General features: G+C 39.0%; 1 protein-coding gene across 1 annotated transcript; it reads left to right on the plus strand.

The window, feature by feature from the left end:
• The first annotated feature begins 8314 nt into the window (after positions 1-8314).
• On the plus strand, positions 8315-12226 carry si:dkey-12e7.1 (uncharacterized protein LOC557553 homolog). Its single transcript, XM_059335615.1, has 3 exons — positions 8315-8586; positions 9798-10425; positions 11438-12226. Exons 2-3 carry the CDS (start codon positions 9895-9897, stop codon positions 12023-12025), a joined length of 1119 nt encoding a protein of 372 aa, XP_059191598.1. The 5' UTR covers positions 8315-8586; positions 9798-9894; the 3' UTR covers positions 12026-12226.
• The last annotated feature ends 3577 nt before the right edge of the window (positions 12227-15803 follow it).

Consider the following 15803-nt stretch of genomic DNA (forward strand, 5'->3'; position numbering starts at 1 on the left):
GGCGGGGAGCAGGGGTCACATGACCCTCCCGAGCCCATTCTCTTCTCTCATTGGTTGGCTCGGACACAGCCCCGCAGGACCAAAACAAACCCCACGGTGCCTTCAGGGACCGTCCGACGGACCGAAACAGACCTTTCTATCTGAAACATACTGTAGTTTATATCATGAAATTTGTGCAGGGAATATATATATCGTCACATTGTTGAAATAATAGCCTACAGTAAGTCATTTTTGGTCAAAATAGTTTTGCCTCAATCATCTCCTCATGTCGCCGGCCACCTATGGTAAAATCGCCTACATCCTAAATTGATCAGCTCATGTGATTTTACCCCTTTAAGATAATGGTCTATGTCAAGTGTGTGACTCAAGCGGATTTATTATGCCTAAGTCAAAATAAATGTGACTTAGGCAATTTTTTGAACATGCCTTTGTGACTTAAGCAAGATATGGTAACACTTTATTTTGAAGGTGTCTACATAAGAGAGACATGAGCGTGTCATAAACATCACATGGGGTGTGTCATGAATATTTATGACACTTTGAAGTAACATTAATGCTCATGATACTTGTCATGCCATGTTTCTGACAAAAAACTATATATATATAAATTGTTTTTCTGCAATTCATAGCTCCTCTTTCTTCTTATGTTGTATACATTTTTGTACATAACGTCTGAAACATATATATATATATATATATATATTGAAGATATTGATTTATTTATTCCTCCTGTTATGTTGTTATGTTGCAGGTCAAATTGACTGATTTCAAAGTTTTTTTTAAGTATTTTAAAAAGTATTATTTTCGGGATGAAACTTCTTCTGCTTGGCTTAATAAGTTTAATGAACATATAAAATGAAAATGGTTCATTTCATATACAGTCATGGAAAAAAGCATTAGACCATTGTTTTCTTCAATGTTTTGTTCATTTTAATGCCTGGAACAACTAAAGTTACATGTTGTTTGGACAAATATAATAATAACAACAAAAATATACCATAAGAGTTTAATTTAAGAGCTGCTATCTAGCCATTTTACATGGTTTTCTTGATAATGATTTTGGTTAATAGCAAGAAAACCGTGGAAAATAGCTAGATATCACGTTTTTTACGCTAAATCTTGACCTGAAAAGCTGTCAGCTAAATGTAGTGGAGTAAAAATGACAATATTTGGCTCAAAATGTAGTGGAGTAGAAGTATAAAGTTACATAAAATGGAAATACTCAAGTAAAGTACAAGTACCTCAAAATTGTACTGAAGTGCAGTATTTGAAATAAATGTACTTAGTTACTTTCCACCACTGAATTTATACATATAAATTGGTTTTGTGTAATACATCGCTCTTTTCTCTTCTTACGTTGTATAATTTTTTGTACATGACGTCTGAAAAAAGATTTATACATAGAAGATATTTATTTATTTAATACAACTTTATTTTCTTTATATAGGTCCTTTTAAAAACAACAGCTTACAACGTGTTTTGATTGAGAGCATTTAATCACAAATGAGAATGTTGCCATAAGGTCAAAAACAATTCTTACATGAAGAAAAAAAAAACGATTAAAGACAGTGTACGGTTAATTTCAAGACACTCTCAGATACAGAGGGAAATGAGCATAATTAAGTAATAAGAACAGAATTAGAAGGTAAAACGAAGATTGTACAGAGAATAGAATGGAATGAAAAGAGTAGTAAGATGAAAATTATTACATAATTGAAAGTCTATAAAAGTGTGTTTTAAGAAGTTGCTCACATAAAGCAGTAGCTCAGACATATGTTGTAGTTTTTACATGCATTAATGATAAATGTGGCATAGCATGGTTAGTATTTTACAGCATATCAGTTATACCAACAAGCAATAGGAACAGTTTTTTTTGGAATGTGTAATAAATGTGTAATACTCATTTCTGCCTGGCAGGAGCTTTTAGACTTACCTAGTTTATTTTTCATTTTAGCCTAAACAATTGGTTTTGCTGAGCTATTGATTAACTCCATCAAGCCTCTGCCTCAGCACTATGAGACAGATCTTTGCACTCATTGCCAAATCAGGAGGTAGGAACCACTCACTATAAAACACCAGCACATTTAACCTAATTTTCATCATAACAGAGAGCGCTTTCAATCCAAGCCAGTGAATTCAGTCTTTTGCTGTGGTTGGATTCCTGCACTATGAATGCATGTCTGTTAGATGATGCACAAGTCTTGTGGCACATACGGAGTGAAAACAGCTGCTAGGGTCACATTGTGACATAGCCAAACCCATCTCTAAAAATCTTCTCCTTTGTTGGTTTTTCTTTAATTCATCTTGGACGGCACTAAGCCCAGGGCGCAGCGATGTTGCAAGGGAAATATGCAACCAGTATCACAGACTCACAAATTATGAGGCTTGTTCACGTCCAGTCTGTTGGGGTTCAGGGCTGTCCTATTGTCAAATCGCCAAGTGCTTGACAAAAGCCTTTCAGCCTGCCATTTCAAACAGCATTATTTACACCTCTGTTTCACCTTCAGTCTGAACGTCCCAGAGGCGTAATGGAGGGACAAATAATCCCGGCTCTGTACCACCTTCGGATATAGTAACAGAGGTTTTAAATTGGCGAGGCTGTTCGTGGCTAGATCAGTGTGAACTGGTGGAGCCGGCAAGATGGAAAATATGTGACATGCATTATTTGTACAACCAACATTCAGGTAATAAGAAAGGAGGTGGACTGTATCATCAGAAACATGCCTCTCACTTGAGTCTGACAGTAATCGAATCATGTTCAGCAAAATGCAGAACAACTTTGCTTGAATCTGTAGAATCTCTACAGCGAGAAACAGCACAACATGCACACTTGCTGCTGCAGAGTATACAGGTGGATTAACACCTCAAGGAACTAAGCGTCCTTGCCTTGCATAGCTTGTCGAGTTGATGGCGGCGAAACCATCAACCCCATCAGGTTTAACTTGATGAGGAGGGTGGGTGAACACCCAGAAGGATGAAAAAATAAGACCTGTCAAAGGGCGGATGAGCTCATCCACATCTGGAGAGGAGATGGACACCACCAGATTATCTTGTCCATTGAAACATTTATGATGATTACACCAAACAAACACATACCGGATCGGTCATGGCCCGGGTTAACAATGACCGCATCTTCAGGATGGAATCGGAAAACTGTTTCTCGAATGTTGCAAGTTGGATGAATGTGACACTGTATAATGCAACAAGAATTGCAGAGGATCGATCAAACTGGAAAGAGCTGGTGAAAAACATCATAGTGCACCTACGGCCCCTTGGCTAGGGATTATGATGATGACTACCACTGCTCTGCTACCAACACTACCGTCTCCTCCCGCTTGGTTCAGTAGTGTGAATGGACGCCAATAATGTCCGAAGGTGAAATGACGGCAGAGGGCTACAGACTCTCATTTTGCACCATTTCTGCACACTTTCCGTAAGTCCCATGGAAACAAACCTCCTGAACCAGGCTTGGCCGACGTGAAACGTATAAACCTTGGACGCACTGACTAGACTACTCTGATGTGTATCTGCTGGGGTCGGACAATATTACTGTGATATGATCTCATCTGTCATTTTGACCCATTCTGGAACATTCTCATGATTTGACAGCTGAGAGGGAGAAGTTGAGCAGGCTAGGTCTGTGTCCTTGCCTCCTGCAGATCAAGTCACATCTCTGTAGGTCTGTTTGACAAGAGTTGTGTTGCCAGTTTCCCCAGGGACATTTTTGGAAATCTTTCACATTGACCGTGCTCCTCTGATGGCTCAACTGCTGGCGGTTTGCACGACACAACCATTTAAGAGGACTTGGCAGAGCAAAGACAGAATGGTTACTGAATGTAACTCCAGTTCTATGAGTATGTGCATATCATTCTGATTACCCTTGTTGACTTCAGGCCTGATATTGTGCATGCTGGCTCAATAGAATAGGTTAATGGAAAACTTAGTGGAATTGAATGGTTCATGTTATTTGTACTATGACAAGTCAAAACGTCTGCTGGGAAAAGGGTCTATTGGGGGGGTGGGTGCAAAGATCTGTCTCAGGCTGCTGAGGCAGAGCCTTGATGGGGTTAATCAGTAGCAAAGCAGTTTTAGCAACTATCATTTTGTGTACTTTGGATATTTGCATTTGTATATTTGGAAACTTATATTGATCATTTGTTTATTAGCACATTGCAGCCAAATTTTGTCATCCTCTGCAGAAAAGTGGCTTCTATAAAAACACACAGGGCTCATGTTGTGTGAGTCCACGTCTGATTGCTGGTTGAACAAAAGACTGCAACTTCTCATCAAAGCATTACTCAATAAGAGTGCTGGATGGGGCGTGTTTGTGAGTTTAAAATCTAAAAGTTTGAAACACAAAAATAAAAATATAGTATAGTGTTGGGACAATGAAGCTTAGTGAAGCATTTGACTTATTTTTTGACTCCATTAGATGGCTCTTGGGCTCCGTAAATACAGCAAATGCTTTACAAAGCTTCGTTGTCCCAACACTAGTATAGTACAAAAAGCATCAACGTTGGGGTAAGCAATTCCTTTCACATCACTGGGAGGGGAAAATCCATGAAAACCTTTCAGTATGTTGGACTTCTGAGAAAAAACGAGATGTCACCTCTTGCAGATGTCCCCGCACGTACATCCCTTCAGATAGTAAAAGTCTCACTGACCGGAGGAACAGGAAGACGGACTATACAAAAAGGGAGTCTGACAATTACCACCATAAAACACATTCATGTAACTAGCTGGAGCCTCGAATCATATCAGGTCATCTTCCACTCCTCTGTGGAGTATGCGTTTCCTGTTTGGGAGAGATCATCCCATGCCAAGAAACTACACCCAGCTAAAAAAAACAACTTGCACCTCCTCGCTGGCATTGCCATCCTGTTGATGTGAGACCAGGAGAAGCTTTCTCAGCCATGTCAAGCCCCTAATAACATCACTGGAAGAAACCAAACTCCAACCCTGGACAAAAAGGCTTGAGAATGCCCCCCTCCTATTGGTAAATGGTCCTGCACTTATATAGCGCTTTTCCAGTCACTTTGCGGCCACTCAAAGAGATTTACACTACAGACTGCACTTATTCACCCATTCACACTCACATTCATACTGGTGGCCGAGGCTACCCTACACGGTGCCACCTGCCACCATTGGGAAATCATTCACACACTGAAGAATGCAGCATCGGGAGCAATTTGGTATTCAATATCTTGCCCAAGGATACTTCGACATGTAGGCTGCCACGGTCAGGTGGGTGACCGCTCTACCAACTGAGCCACAGCCTCCCCCTATTGACATGGGTATCCCTCTTTCTAAAGCCCTTCCCCAGGCTCAGAAGCACCATGGGTCCAGTGGAAGATGCTCAACCGCCTGAGAACAGGAACAGGGTGTCAAAAGCTGCTATGGCCAAATGGGGCTATGAAACTGGCCAAACCACCTGCAAATGCAGAGAAGGGGACCATACAAGGCAGCACTGCCTTGTCTGAATCCTACAACCCAACAAGTGCAGCTTAAAGGGTCTTGCAGTGTTCAGTGAAAATGCAAAGGACTGTGTAAAGAAATAGGAAACTGTCACATGACCAACCAGCTTCAAAGACACAAAAAGAAGAAGAAGAGGTCATCTCAAAGGGCCCAAAAGATGGCAAAGAAAACAAGATGGAAAACAAGATTCTTAGAACTATCGTACTCGTATGTTTGAAAAGAGGCATTTGTCTGTGCTCATCTGGTGGAAGAGCTTAAGACAGAGAACGGAGAGCTCCCTCTCAATCTTTAAGAAGAGACTAAAGACTCAGCTCTTTACTGATCACCTTCACACATAATCTACACAACTGGCACTATTTGCACTATCCTCATGCACGGCCTGATAGCACTTACGTCCTATTGGACTCAAGCTTAACCAACTTACTCATGTGTTGTCTACTGACTTGATCTTTGTTTGTGTGGTATAAACTCTCCAATGTATGTTGTTTTAGATAAAAGTGTCTGCTAAGTGAAGTTGGAGAACTGGAGAGCTGCAGGAGGAGGGATGGATTTTAAAATTCTTGGAAACTTCTTTCTAGAAACCCCCCAAAAAGCTCTAAGAAGTTAAAGAATCTATGTACATACAAAATAACCCCTGTGACCTTTATACTATTATACGCTATATTATTATCTGAACATTAATGTAAGGATTTTACTGCTGGAGTTGGTTGAGTTGTATGGGACAGCACTTTGGGGTTTTTTTAATTATGGATTAATCTGCTGACAATTTTTCCATTAAATGAGGAAAAAAGTTAAAAATTCCATCATAACTGCAAGCCTCAACGAGATACCTTCATAATGCTTGCTCGGCACAAATCTTCAAATTATTAAAAAATACCTCAAATGAATTCATTGACAGTAAAAAGCAGAGACTCCATCACATTTGTGAGGTTTTGTGCTCTGCTCTGAACTGTAGTGAAGTAGAAAGTGAGATTAAAAGAAAAGACGCAAGTAAAGAATCCAAGATTTGTACTTTTGGCTACAGATAAATGTCATTGGTGGAATTCAACTAAGTACATTTACTCAAGTATTGCACCCAAGTACAATTTTAAGGTACTTGTACTTTACTTGAGTATTCCAATTTTAGCTAACTTTTACTTCTACTCCACTACATTTAGCTGACAAGCTTTAGTTACTTTTCAGGACGAGTTTTAACATGAAGAAAAATGATACATTTAAAATGATAACATTTACATTACATTACATTACACATTAACATTTGTTTTTAATTAAACATGATAACAGTATATTAGGTAGTTAGAATTAACCCTTTATTTACAAAACTAAAAACACTGCTTACATAAATGCATCAATACAAATGATCTAATAATATATTTAGAATATATAAAACAATCTGAGTGGGTTCATTCTGCATAACGAGTACTTTTACTGTTCATACTTTAAGTAGATTTTGATGCTGATACTTTTGTACTAGTTTTCAATGCAGGACTTTAACTTGTAGTGGAGTAATTTCACAGTGTAGTATTAGTTGTTTTACTTAAGTAAAGGATCTGAATACTCTTTCCGCCACTGGTAAATGTACACTAACTTATTAATTTAAACATTCTGCCCCTAAACTGTAACATCTCACACTCCAAGTCATCTTTCTCTCTGGCTGTAAAAAGAAAGGCACCGTGTGGAATTCACCACCAAAGCACCAACTGCAGGAAGGAGACATAACTTTTTATAGCCTAGTCTACCAGAGCTAAGATAACAGTGAACATCACACAATGAAGCTACTGGAGTAATGCTCCCTCTGAGATCATACTGGTAACCTACACTGCATTAAATTACATTAACTTAATACTAACATGTGATGTGTCTCCAGGTATTGTTGTACTTATTTCAAGGAATGTGTGGTCTGTTTGTAGTGGAAGTTTGTTTTGTTTTTGTTCCTTCAGCCAAGCTCACAGGCAGACTTGTAAAAAGTCTTTACCAGCAGTTTAAGAGGATGCCAGGAGAGGATGACACCTAAAGACCTGCATCACCAGCCCATGTTACTGCGCACAGTCGGAGTGCCACCTACTGGTGAAAAATCACACTTAAACTAAAGTATTAGAACAAACGAGGAGAAGGTCCTTGCTATAAAAGCAAGTCCAGTGCATATAAATTAATCAACATAGTAAAAAAAAATATAATGCTTGAAGTGCTCCATAGCAGTGCTTAATTATAGCTTGCTAAATCAATCCAACAAGTGCTAGATATTAAGGTTGAATGTTGTTTGATGTGTGTGTGTGTGTGTGTGTGTGTGTGTGTGTGTGTGTGTGTGTGTGTATATATAGATAGATAGATAGATAGATAGATAGATAGATAGATAGATAGATAGATAGATAGATAGATAGACAGAATATAGAACAACATATATCAAAAGTCTGAGAATATATATTGAAGGTTTTAATATATATTCTCAGGTTTACATATATATATATATATATATATATATATATATATATATAGTATTTATATAGTCTCAGGTTTCAATATAGCCTCAGACTTATAATATATATTCTCCGGTTTCTATATTTAGCCTATTGTCAGGTCTCAGTATACTCTCAAACTTTTAATATTCTCAGGTTTCTATACATATTCTCAGGTTACAATAAATATTCTCAGACTTTTAATACAACTTGTTTTACGTTTCATCAAGAGAAGGCGCTTTCCTACACTAAACCTCTTAAGATCTTGAAACTCTTTATTCTTCTTTTCAGACTAAGCTCCGCCCGACGGTGCAACGCCAAAGTACAAACCGGGCAGCCCAGCGCGTTCTGATGACGTCATCACCAACAAGCCATAACAAAAACAACAACAGAACTCAGCTGTTCGGCAGCTAGCTGACTAGCCGGCCTAGTTAGTTACTCAACACTGTTATTCGCAGTTTATTTTGAAGTTGGGAGTTGTATAAGTCGATTTATAGTTACTATATGTTGAAACACAAAGCAACTTATATAAATTCCACAACAAGGCATTGCGATTCGGTATAATTTTAAAGTCCTTTGTCTTCTATCTGCTAGCGTTAGCTTTTAGCAGCTTAGCTTTTTAACTAAGGACGAGAGGAGCCCGTTCGACCAAAAGGTAAAGACACATCCTTCGTCTCGATAATGGTGCACAATAAAATCGTTGTGGTTCGAAGCTGAGAGTATGTGAATGGGCACCTTATTTTGACAGAATCTGAAAGGTAAATCGGAATAATGGAGGCACCACAACATCTTCATACGTCACGCAACTATATCGGAATTTAAATTCACAATAAAAGTGTGCACACGTGCATGACGTCACGTGCACGTTGTGGGTTTTTTTTCAACGCAGCAATTGTTGAAGTAGTGTCACAAACTGTTGTAGGATTTGGTTGTTCAACTTCTCTACTGTTAATAACAAGAGAGCGACTACAGGCGCATTAAAGAACCCACATAGGGTATATCTGCATCTCCGGCCCCAGTCTTACTGTATTACTACCTGTATTACTATTTGTTGATCAGTGGTGGAAAGTAACTAAGTACATTTTCTCAAGTACTGGACTTAAGTATCATTTTGAGGTGCTTGTACTTTATTTTTTCTTTTGTATTTGCATTGTATGTAACTTTATACTTCTACTGTACTAAATTATGAGGCAATTATTTTTTTTATTACTTTTTACTCCACTACATTTAGCTGACAGCTTTAGTTACTTTTTACGTCAATATTTAACATAAAAAGCATGATCACTTTGAAGTGATTTTCAATTGTTTTTTATTTAATTTTAATTTATTTGTGATTACTTTTTTTAATCAAACCTCATGACAGTCTATTAAATAGTTTAAATGAGTCCTACCTTGAGAAAATTCCAACGCTGCTTACATAACTGCATGAATACAAAAAACGTATAATATATTTGGAATATGTAAAACAATCTGAGTGGGTCCATTCTGCATAAAGAGTACTTTTACTTGTGATACTTTAAGTACATTTTGATGCTGATACTTTTGTACTTCTATTGAAGTTAGTTTTGAATGCAGGACTTTTACTTATAGTGGAGTAATTTCACAGTGTGGTATTAGTACTTTTACTGAAGTAAGAGATCTGAATACTTCTTCCACCACTTTTGTTGTTAGATAATTGGTTTTCAAGCATTTGGAAGAGTTGTTTTCCAAGTGGACCAACAATATGTGCATTCTTATGATTTTCTCCTATCAGAGTAGTGGATGTTTTTTTTATTTTTGCCTATTATGTTGAACAACTTGACAAAGGAAACCAAAAAGTCAGCATCCTAAATAATTTTCTGTCTCTTTCTTTACTTTCTCTCTAAGATTTCTCCAGGCCAGATATATTTATGGAAAAGCTCGACCACAAGACCACCCGGTGGAGATTCTGACCTCCACCAATATTTATTCTTCATCTGCAATTATGTCACCACGAAAACGACCCCTGGTCCCTGTAAGCAGCCGGCGGAAAGCAGTGGATGACTACTTCCCTTTCAACTTCCTGCCGGTGGAGTGCCAGCTGCACGTCCTGTCCTTTTTGAACGAGTTGGATAAATGTAGCTGTGCTTTGGTTTGCTTAAGTTGGAGCTGCCTTGTCCGCTCATGGAAGCTGTGGCGGGTAGCAGACTATTCCCGTCGCGGCGTCTTCCACCTCGGTCAGGAGGGGCTGCTTGTTTCTAACCGTGAGTTTGAGAGGTGGAAATCTTGGGTCCACCATTACACCCATCACCTCATTTCCCGGCGAGCCAGCCTTCTCACCCTGAAAGCCAGTTTTGACCTGGGCGATCGCTGCAACAAGTGGAGTGAGCTGCTGAGTCACCTGCTGGATAATGTCCACTGCAGAGACCTCAGCCACCTGGACCTGAACTGGACATTTACTCTTCTTGAGCCACTGGACCTCAGGGTCCACACCAGCTCCAGTTCACATCAGGACAGCATCACCAAGATGGACCAGGTAACTTGTGTTAACTGGTTTTATTGTTACTGAGAAACTGTGCACTCATGTCTACAACCCTGGTATGTGATACCAAAATGTTTCTTAACAATCCACTAGTGTTGGGACAACGCAGCTTCGTGAACCATTTGCTTTATTTTTTGACCCCACTAGATGGCGGTCTTCAGCAATGATAATTGAGTGTGTTTTCAACCCTTTTTTAAACAAAGAGCGCCATCTCTTGGGCTCTGTAAATAAGCAAATGCTTCATGAAGCTTTGTTGTCCCGACACTACAATCCACAGTTGCAGAAGTCTTGTATGTAGTTTATAGATGTCTTCAGACCATCTGCGACCACAAAAAACAAACTACAGATACCCCATGTACAGTAGTGGCTCCCAAAGTTCCTAGGAGGATGAAAAAAGAAGACAGAGGGGTGGTGTGCATGACCAAGGTAGAAAATTTGGCATGGAACTAAAAAGGAATAGACATATTTTACAGCAGTTGTGTGACTTGTCTAATAGCTTAATTAACTACTTGACTGTAGCCATTGTTAATGTTGTTAGTTGTGCTTCTCTACTTTGACATACTATGAGGCAAAAAGTCCGCTGCAAATAAAGGCTATCACTCTTATTCATTTGGTAAGTGCAGTAAGGCTAGCAATTTTTTTCAGACATGCAGAACATGAACAGATTTTTGGGATTAAAAGAAAAACAAGCAAAGTGAAACTTACATTTTATATTTGTGCAATGTTAAACTAAATTGAAATATTGTTACTTCCCCCGGTATTGCTTATTATTCCTAGTGAAGGGACAATGAAGCTTTGTGAACCATTTGCTTTATTTTTTTACCCCGTTAGATGGTGCTCTTGGCTTTAAAAAAAAAAAGTCTTCAGCAATGGTAATTGTGTGTGTTTTCAGAACTTTGTTGAACAAAGAGCGCCATCTAGTGGGCCCCGTAAATAAAGCCAATGGTTCATGAAGCTTCGTTGTCCCTCCAGACTGATGTTTGACCTGTTTGATTTGATTTAACAGGTGAACAGTTTCCAGGAACTGCTGACCAAACTCACCCACAGCTGCCCGCGGATTTCCAAGATGCGGCTACACTTCGACTGGTCGGATGTGTCCGTGTCACTGCTCACGCAGTTCCAGCAGCTCCGAGTCCTCGAGTTAAAATACTTCTGGGTCTTTAAAGGGGTGACTCCAATGACACTGCAAACCCTAACCAAATCCCTGCCTAACCTGAAGTGTCTGACTTTACAAATCCTGGTGCCGCTGAGGAACCTGGGCATCTCGTACATTCTGGAGTCTCAATCTCTGGAGTTCCTGGATGTGTCGCCCAGCCGCGGCTTGGTCTTCTCCTGTCTGAGGCTACCCGCCTTGCGCGAGCTTCGCGCCAAGAAGATCGTCCGTGGAATCACACTGGACCGGAGGACCAGGCTGAGGATCCAGAGCCGATGGCCCTGTCTGTACCATGTACTGCGGGATGGGACGCCCAAGCTCCAGGCCCTCAACAATGAGAGGTTACTCCCCACATGGAGAGAGGAGAGTTATGGGGAGCTGTCGGCCATCCTGGAACAGTCCTGCTACTGTGTTCAGCATCTGGACAGCTGGCTTTGGTAGACAACTGACTTGAAATTATGTACATTCCATCGGTGGTCGTCAAATATATTTTTGCTTTTACATACATCATGTTGTCCACATTTAAATGAACTGAACATGTACTCAGATGGACAAATACAGTCATGGAAAAAAATTATTAGACCACCCTTGTTTTCTTTTAATTTATTGTTCATTTTAGTGCCTGGTGCAACTAAAGGTAAATTTTTTTGGACAGATATAATGATAACGACAAAAATAGGTCATAAGAGTTTAATTTAAGAGCTGATATCTAGCCATTTTCCATTTTCCATGGTTTTCTTGATACTAACCAAAATCATTATCAAGAAAACCATTAAAAATGGCCAGATATCAGCTCTTAAATTGAACTCTTATGACCTATTTATATTGTTATCATTATATTTGACCAAACAAATGTACAAATGAACAAGAAATTGAAGAAAAGGAGTGGTCTAATAATTGTTTCCATGACTGTATTTTCAACAAGTCTACTGTTTTATTTAGTTAGCCCATTATCTTTTAAAAGCAAAGGTGCTTCAAGCTGACTGCACTGTGTTTTGCTGGCCTGGATTCATTCCCACCAAAGCTCTGTGCTGAAAAATAACTACAACAATAACTACAACTCTACCTGAGCCAAGCTGGTCTATGTATTGTTAAAAAAGTGTAATGGCACCTTAGAGTTGTTGACATCGCCTTGTAACTTAGTCAGTTCAAAGAGAAAACTGTGATGAAGCATTAGGAATAAAATGTATGTTTAGTTTTATTTACATTCCTTTTACCATGAGCCTCCACTGTTTGCTTCTGACAGCTGAGAAATGAAATCTGTGCTTTTGCAGTTATTTTTCTAATCAGTAGAGGTCCTTATTGTCAAAGACTTGGCCTCTGAGTTTTCTCTCTCAGTGGTCTTACAACACAAACTTGTACACAATGTTTACACATGAACTAGTGTAGCATTGTCAAAACAATCAATGTGGGTCATTTCACTCCAGTACTTGTGCTCATGTGTTGTATGAGTAGCAGATGTGTGCTTGAAGATTTTAATGCTCTTGAGAATATATCAGTGTATATGAGATGTGTTGATGTGATGAAAGTTTTGAGTGTAGAACATTTCACAAAATCCTTCATAAAGAACTGTATTCAATCTTTATTGTTGTTGACAAGCTTGTGTGTGTGTGTGTGTGTGTGTGTGTGTGTGTGTGTGTGTGTGTGTGTGTGTGTGTGTGTGTGTGTGTGTGTCTGATCCCAGAACTTACCTCCTGAAAAACACACACGTTGTGTGAGTAGACATCCCTGACATTTAGACACATGTTGTAACCTCTGGTCTGTATCACCTTTTTACATATAATACATAATAAATTGAATTTTCTGGAGTCCATTGTTTTTAAGTAAAAACTAGAGGTGGGGGGAAAATCGATATTTTGCGTGGCAATATTATATCGATTCATGGCAGCCAAGTATTGATATTTAGCATTCCGATGGCCATAAGTATTTTCAGGGTTTTTTAAAATAATAATAATAATAATAATGCATTTTATTTATAGGCGCCTTTCAGGACTCTCAAGGTCGCCTTACAATAAACAATTAAAAATAAAACAATTAAAAATAGCAATGGCAGTAATAATAAACAACAATAAAACAATTACAAATAACAATAATAATAAAAACAACAATGACAGTAATAATAAACAACACTAAAACAGTACAGACAAAAATTGGCAACATTAATAAGATTATCGTCACCCTGTTAAAATAATCGCGTAAATCATTTTTTCCAAGTTTTGCAGGAAAGACAAAAAAATTCACAAAAAGTGTAACATATGACATTTATTGATCATTTCACTCAAAAAGGATGTAACAAATGATGGCTATTGGTATAGTAATAACACTGTGTGTAAATTATGTAATTTAAGATAAATAAATGACTTGGGCAATTTTTTGAACATGCCTTAGTGACTTAAGCAAGATATGGTAACACTTTATTTTGAAGGTGTCTACATAAGAGTCACACAAGCCTGTCAGAAACATGACATGACAAGTATCATGAGCATTAATGTTACTTCAAAGTGTCATTAATGTTCATGACACATCCCATGTCACTCTTACGTAGACACCTTCAAAATAAAGTGTTATCATATCTTGCTTAAGTCACAAAGGCATGTTCAAAAAAAGGCCTAAGTCACGTTTTATTTTGACTTAGGAAATGACGCGTGTGGCCGAATTTTGGAATAATTGCAGTTTATTGAGGGATTTCTGTGGCAGACCATGTAGAAGAGCATTACAGTAATCGAGTCTGGATGTGACAAGGGCGTTGACCAGTATGGAGGTGCTATTATGGGAGAGAGATGGGCGAAGGCGATTGATATTGTGGAGATGAAAGTATGCAGACCGGGTTATGTTATTGATATGGGCAGTGAAGGAGAGGGTGCTGTCCAGGACAACGCCCAGACTTTTGACCTGAGGGGAGGGATGGACAGGGGTGTTATCAATGTGCAGTGAGAAACTGTTGGATTTAGAATTTAAGGACTCTATAGGCACCAATATGCGTCACAATTTCGTATCAGGAAGTTGTCGAAAAAACTCTGCAAAGTTATGCTTTTTTATGTTTCAGTCAAAAAGATTCAGAGCAGTGAAGCTTAAAGTTGAGGAAAGTTTGATAAAATGCTGCAGTTGTTGTCGTCCATACATGTTTGATATCAGTTCAGTTCAGTTTAACTGAATACTTTGCTGGCCTGTCTGTGGGTTTGACTCTCATTGTGGTGAAATAAAAAGACTGAAGTGAGATGAATAGACTGAGAATTTTGTCTTATTTGACAAAACAATTCTTGCACTTAAACAGATAAATCTCTATACATAATATCGCAATAGTCAACATATCATAAAATGCTTAAAATCACAATAATATCGTATCGTGACTCAAGTATCAGGATAAAATCATGTCGGGGGGCCTCTGCTGATTCACACCTCAAATAAGCACCAGAGAATTGTTTCTGGTGGGTGAATTTATTTTCATAACACTTGTTAACTCTGTGACAAAATGAATGGAATTTACGACTACATTTTTTTCAAGTGCATGAAACCAAAAACCTTTTACGAGTTTCATCAACATCATAACAGGCCATTAATCAGAGATAAAGTTCAATGTGGCCTCCACCATCTGGCTCCAGGATCACTTTGATGATGCTTTTCCTTCAGTGTTGCTCCATCTTAGTATTTTAATATGCTCCTTGGTCCTACAACAGAAACATCTGTTCTCAGTCCCAACAACAATCGCTGCACCCAGCTAAGGGCCCATTCTGCCTATTTGTCTCCCTGTGTTCCCTCTCCTGAGGTAAGGAATGTGTGTGTGTGTGTGTGTGTGTGTGTGTGTGTGTGTGCATGCGTGCGTGCGCGTGTGGCCGTGGTGGTTGTGATTCCGTGAAGTTGGGGCTTTCAAGCCAATTCCCTTATTTCCCAAATCACTGTGCTCTCTATTCTCCTCCTCTTTTTTCTCCTCTCTTATCCAGCCCACTCAGCACTCCTCCTTTCATATGCTTCTCATTTGTTGGGAGTTTATCAAACACACAGGATCTGTGGTAACATGTATTTTTGAAAGCCATCATCCGACCCCCTGAGTGGAGGTTTTACCGGGCTGTGGAGAGCAGTCTTTGTGAGAAAGATCACTGGAACTCTGGACACTTGGATCTACAATCCTAAGTGATGACGCTAACATTCTCCTTCTGAAGGATTTTCTTCACCGGCCGGGTTGGGGCTTGTGATTATGATGGTTCGGGCAGTCTGTGCT

The sequence above is a fragment of the Centropristis striata genome, chromosome 6 (assembly GCF_030273125.1).
Source record: "Centropristis striata isolate RG_2023a ecotype Rhode Island chromosome 6, C.striata_1.0, whole genome shotgun sequence".
Lineage (NCBI taxonomy): Eukaryota > Metazoa > Chordata > Actinopteri > Perciformes > Serranidae > Centropristis > Centropristis striata.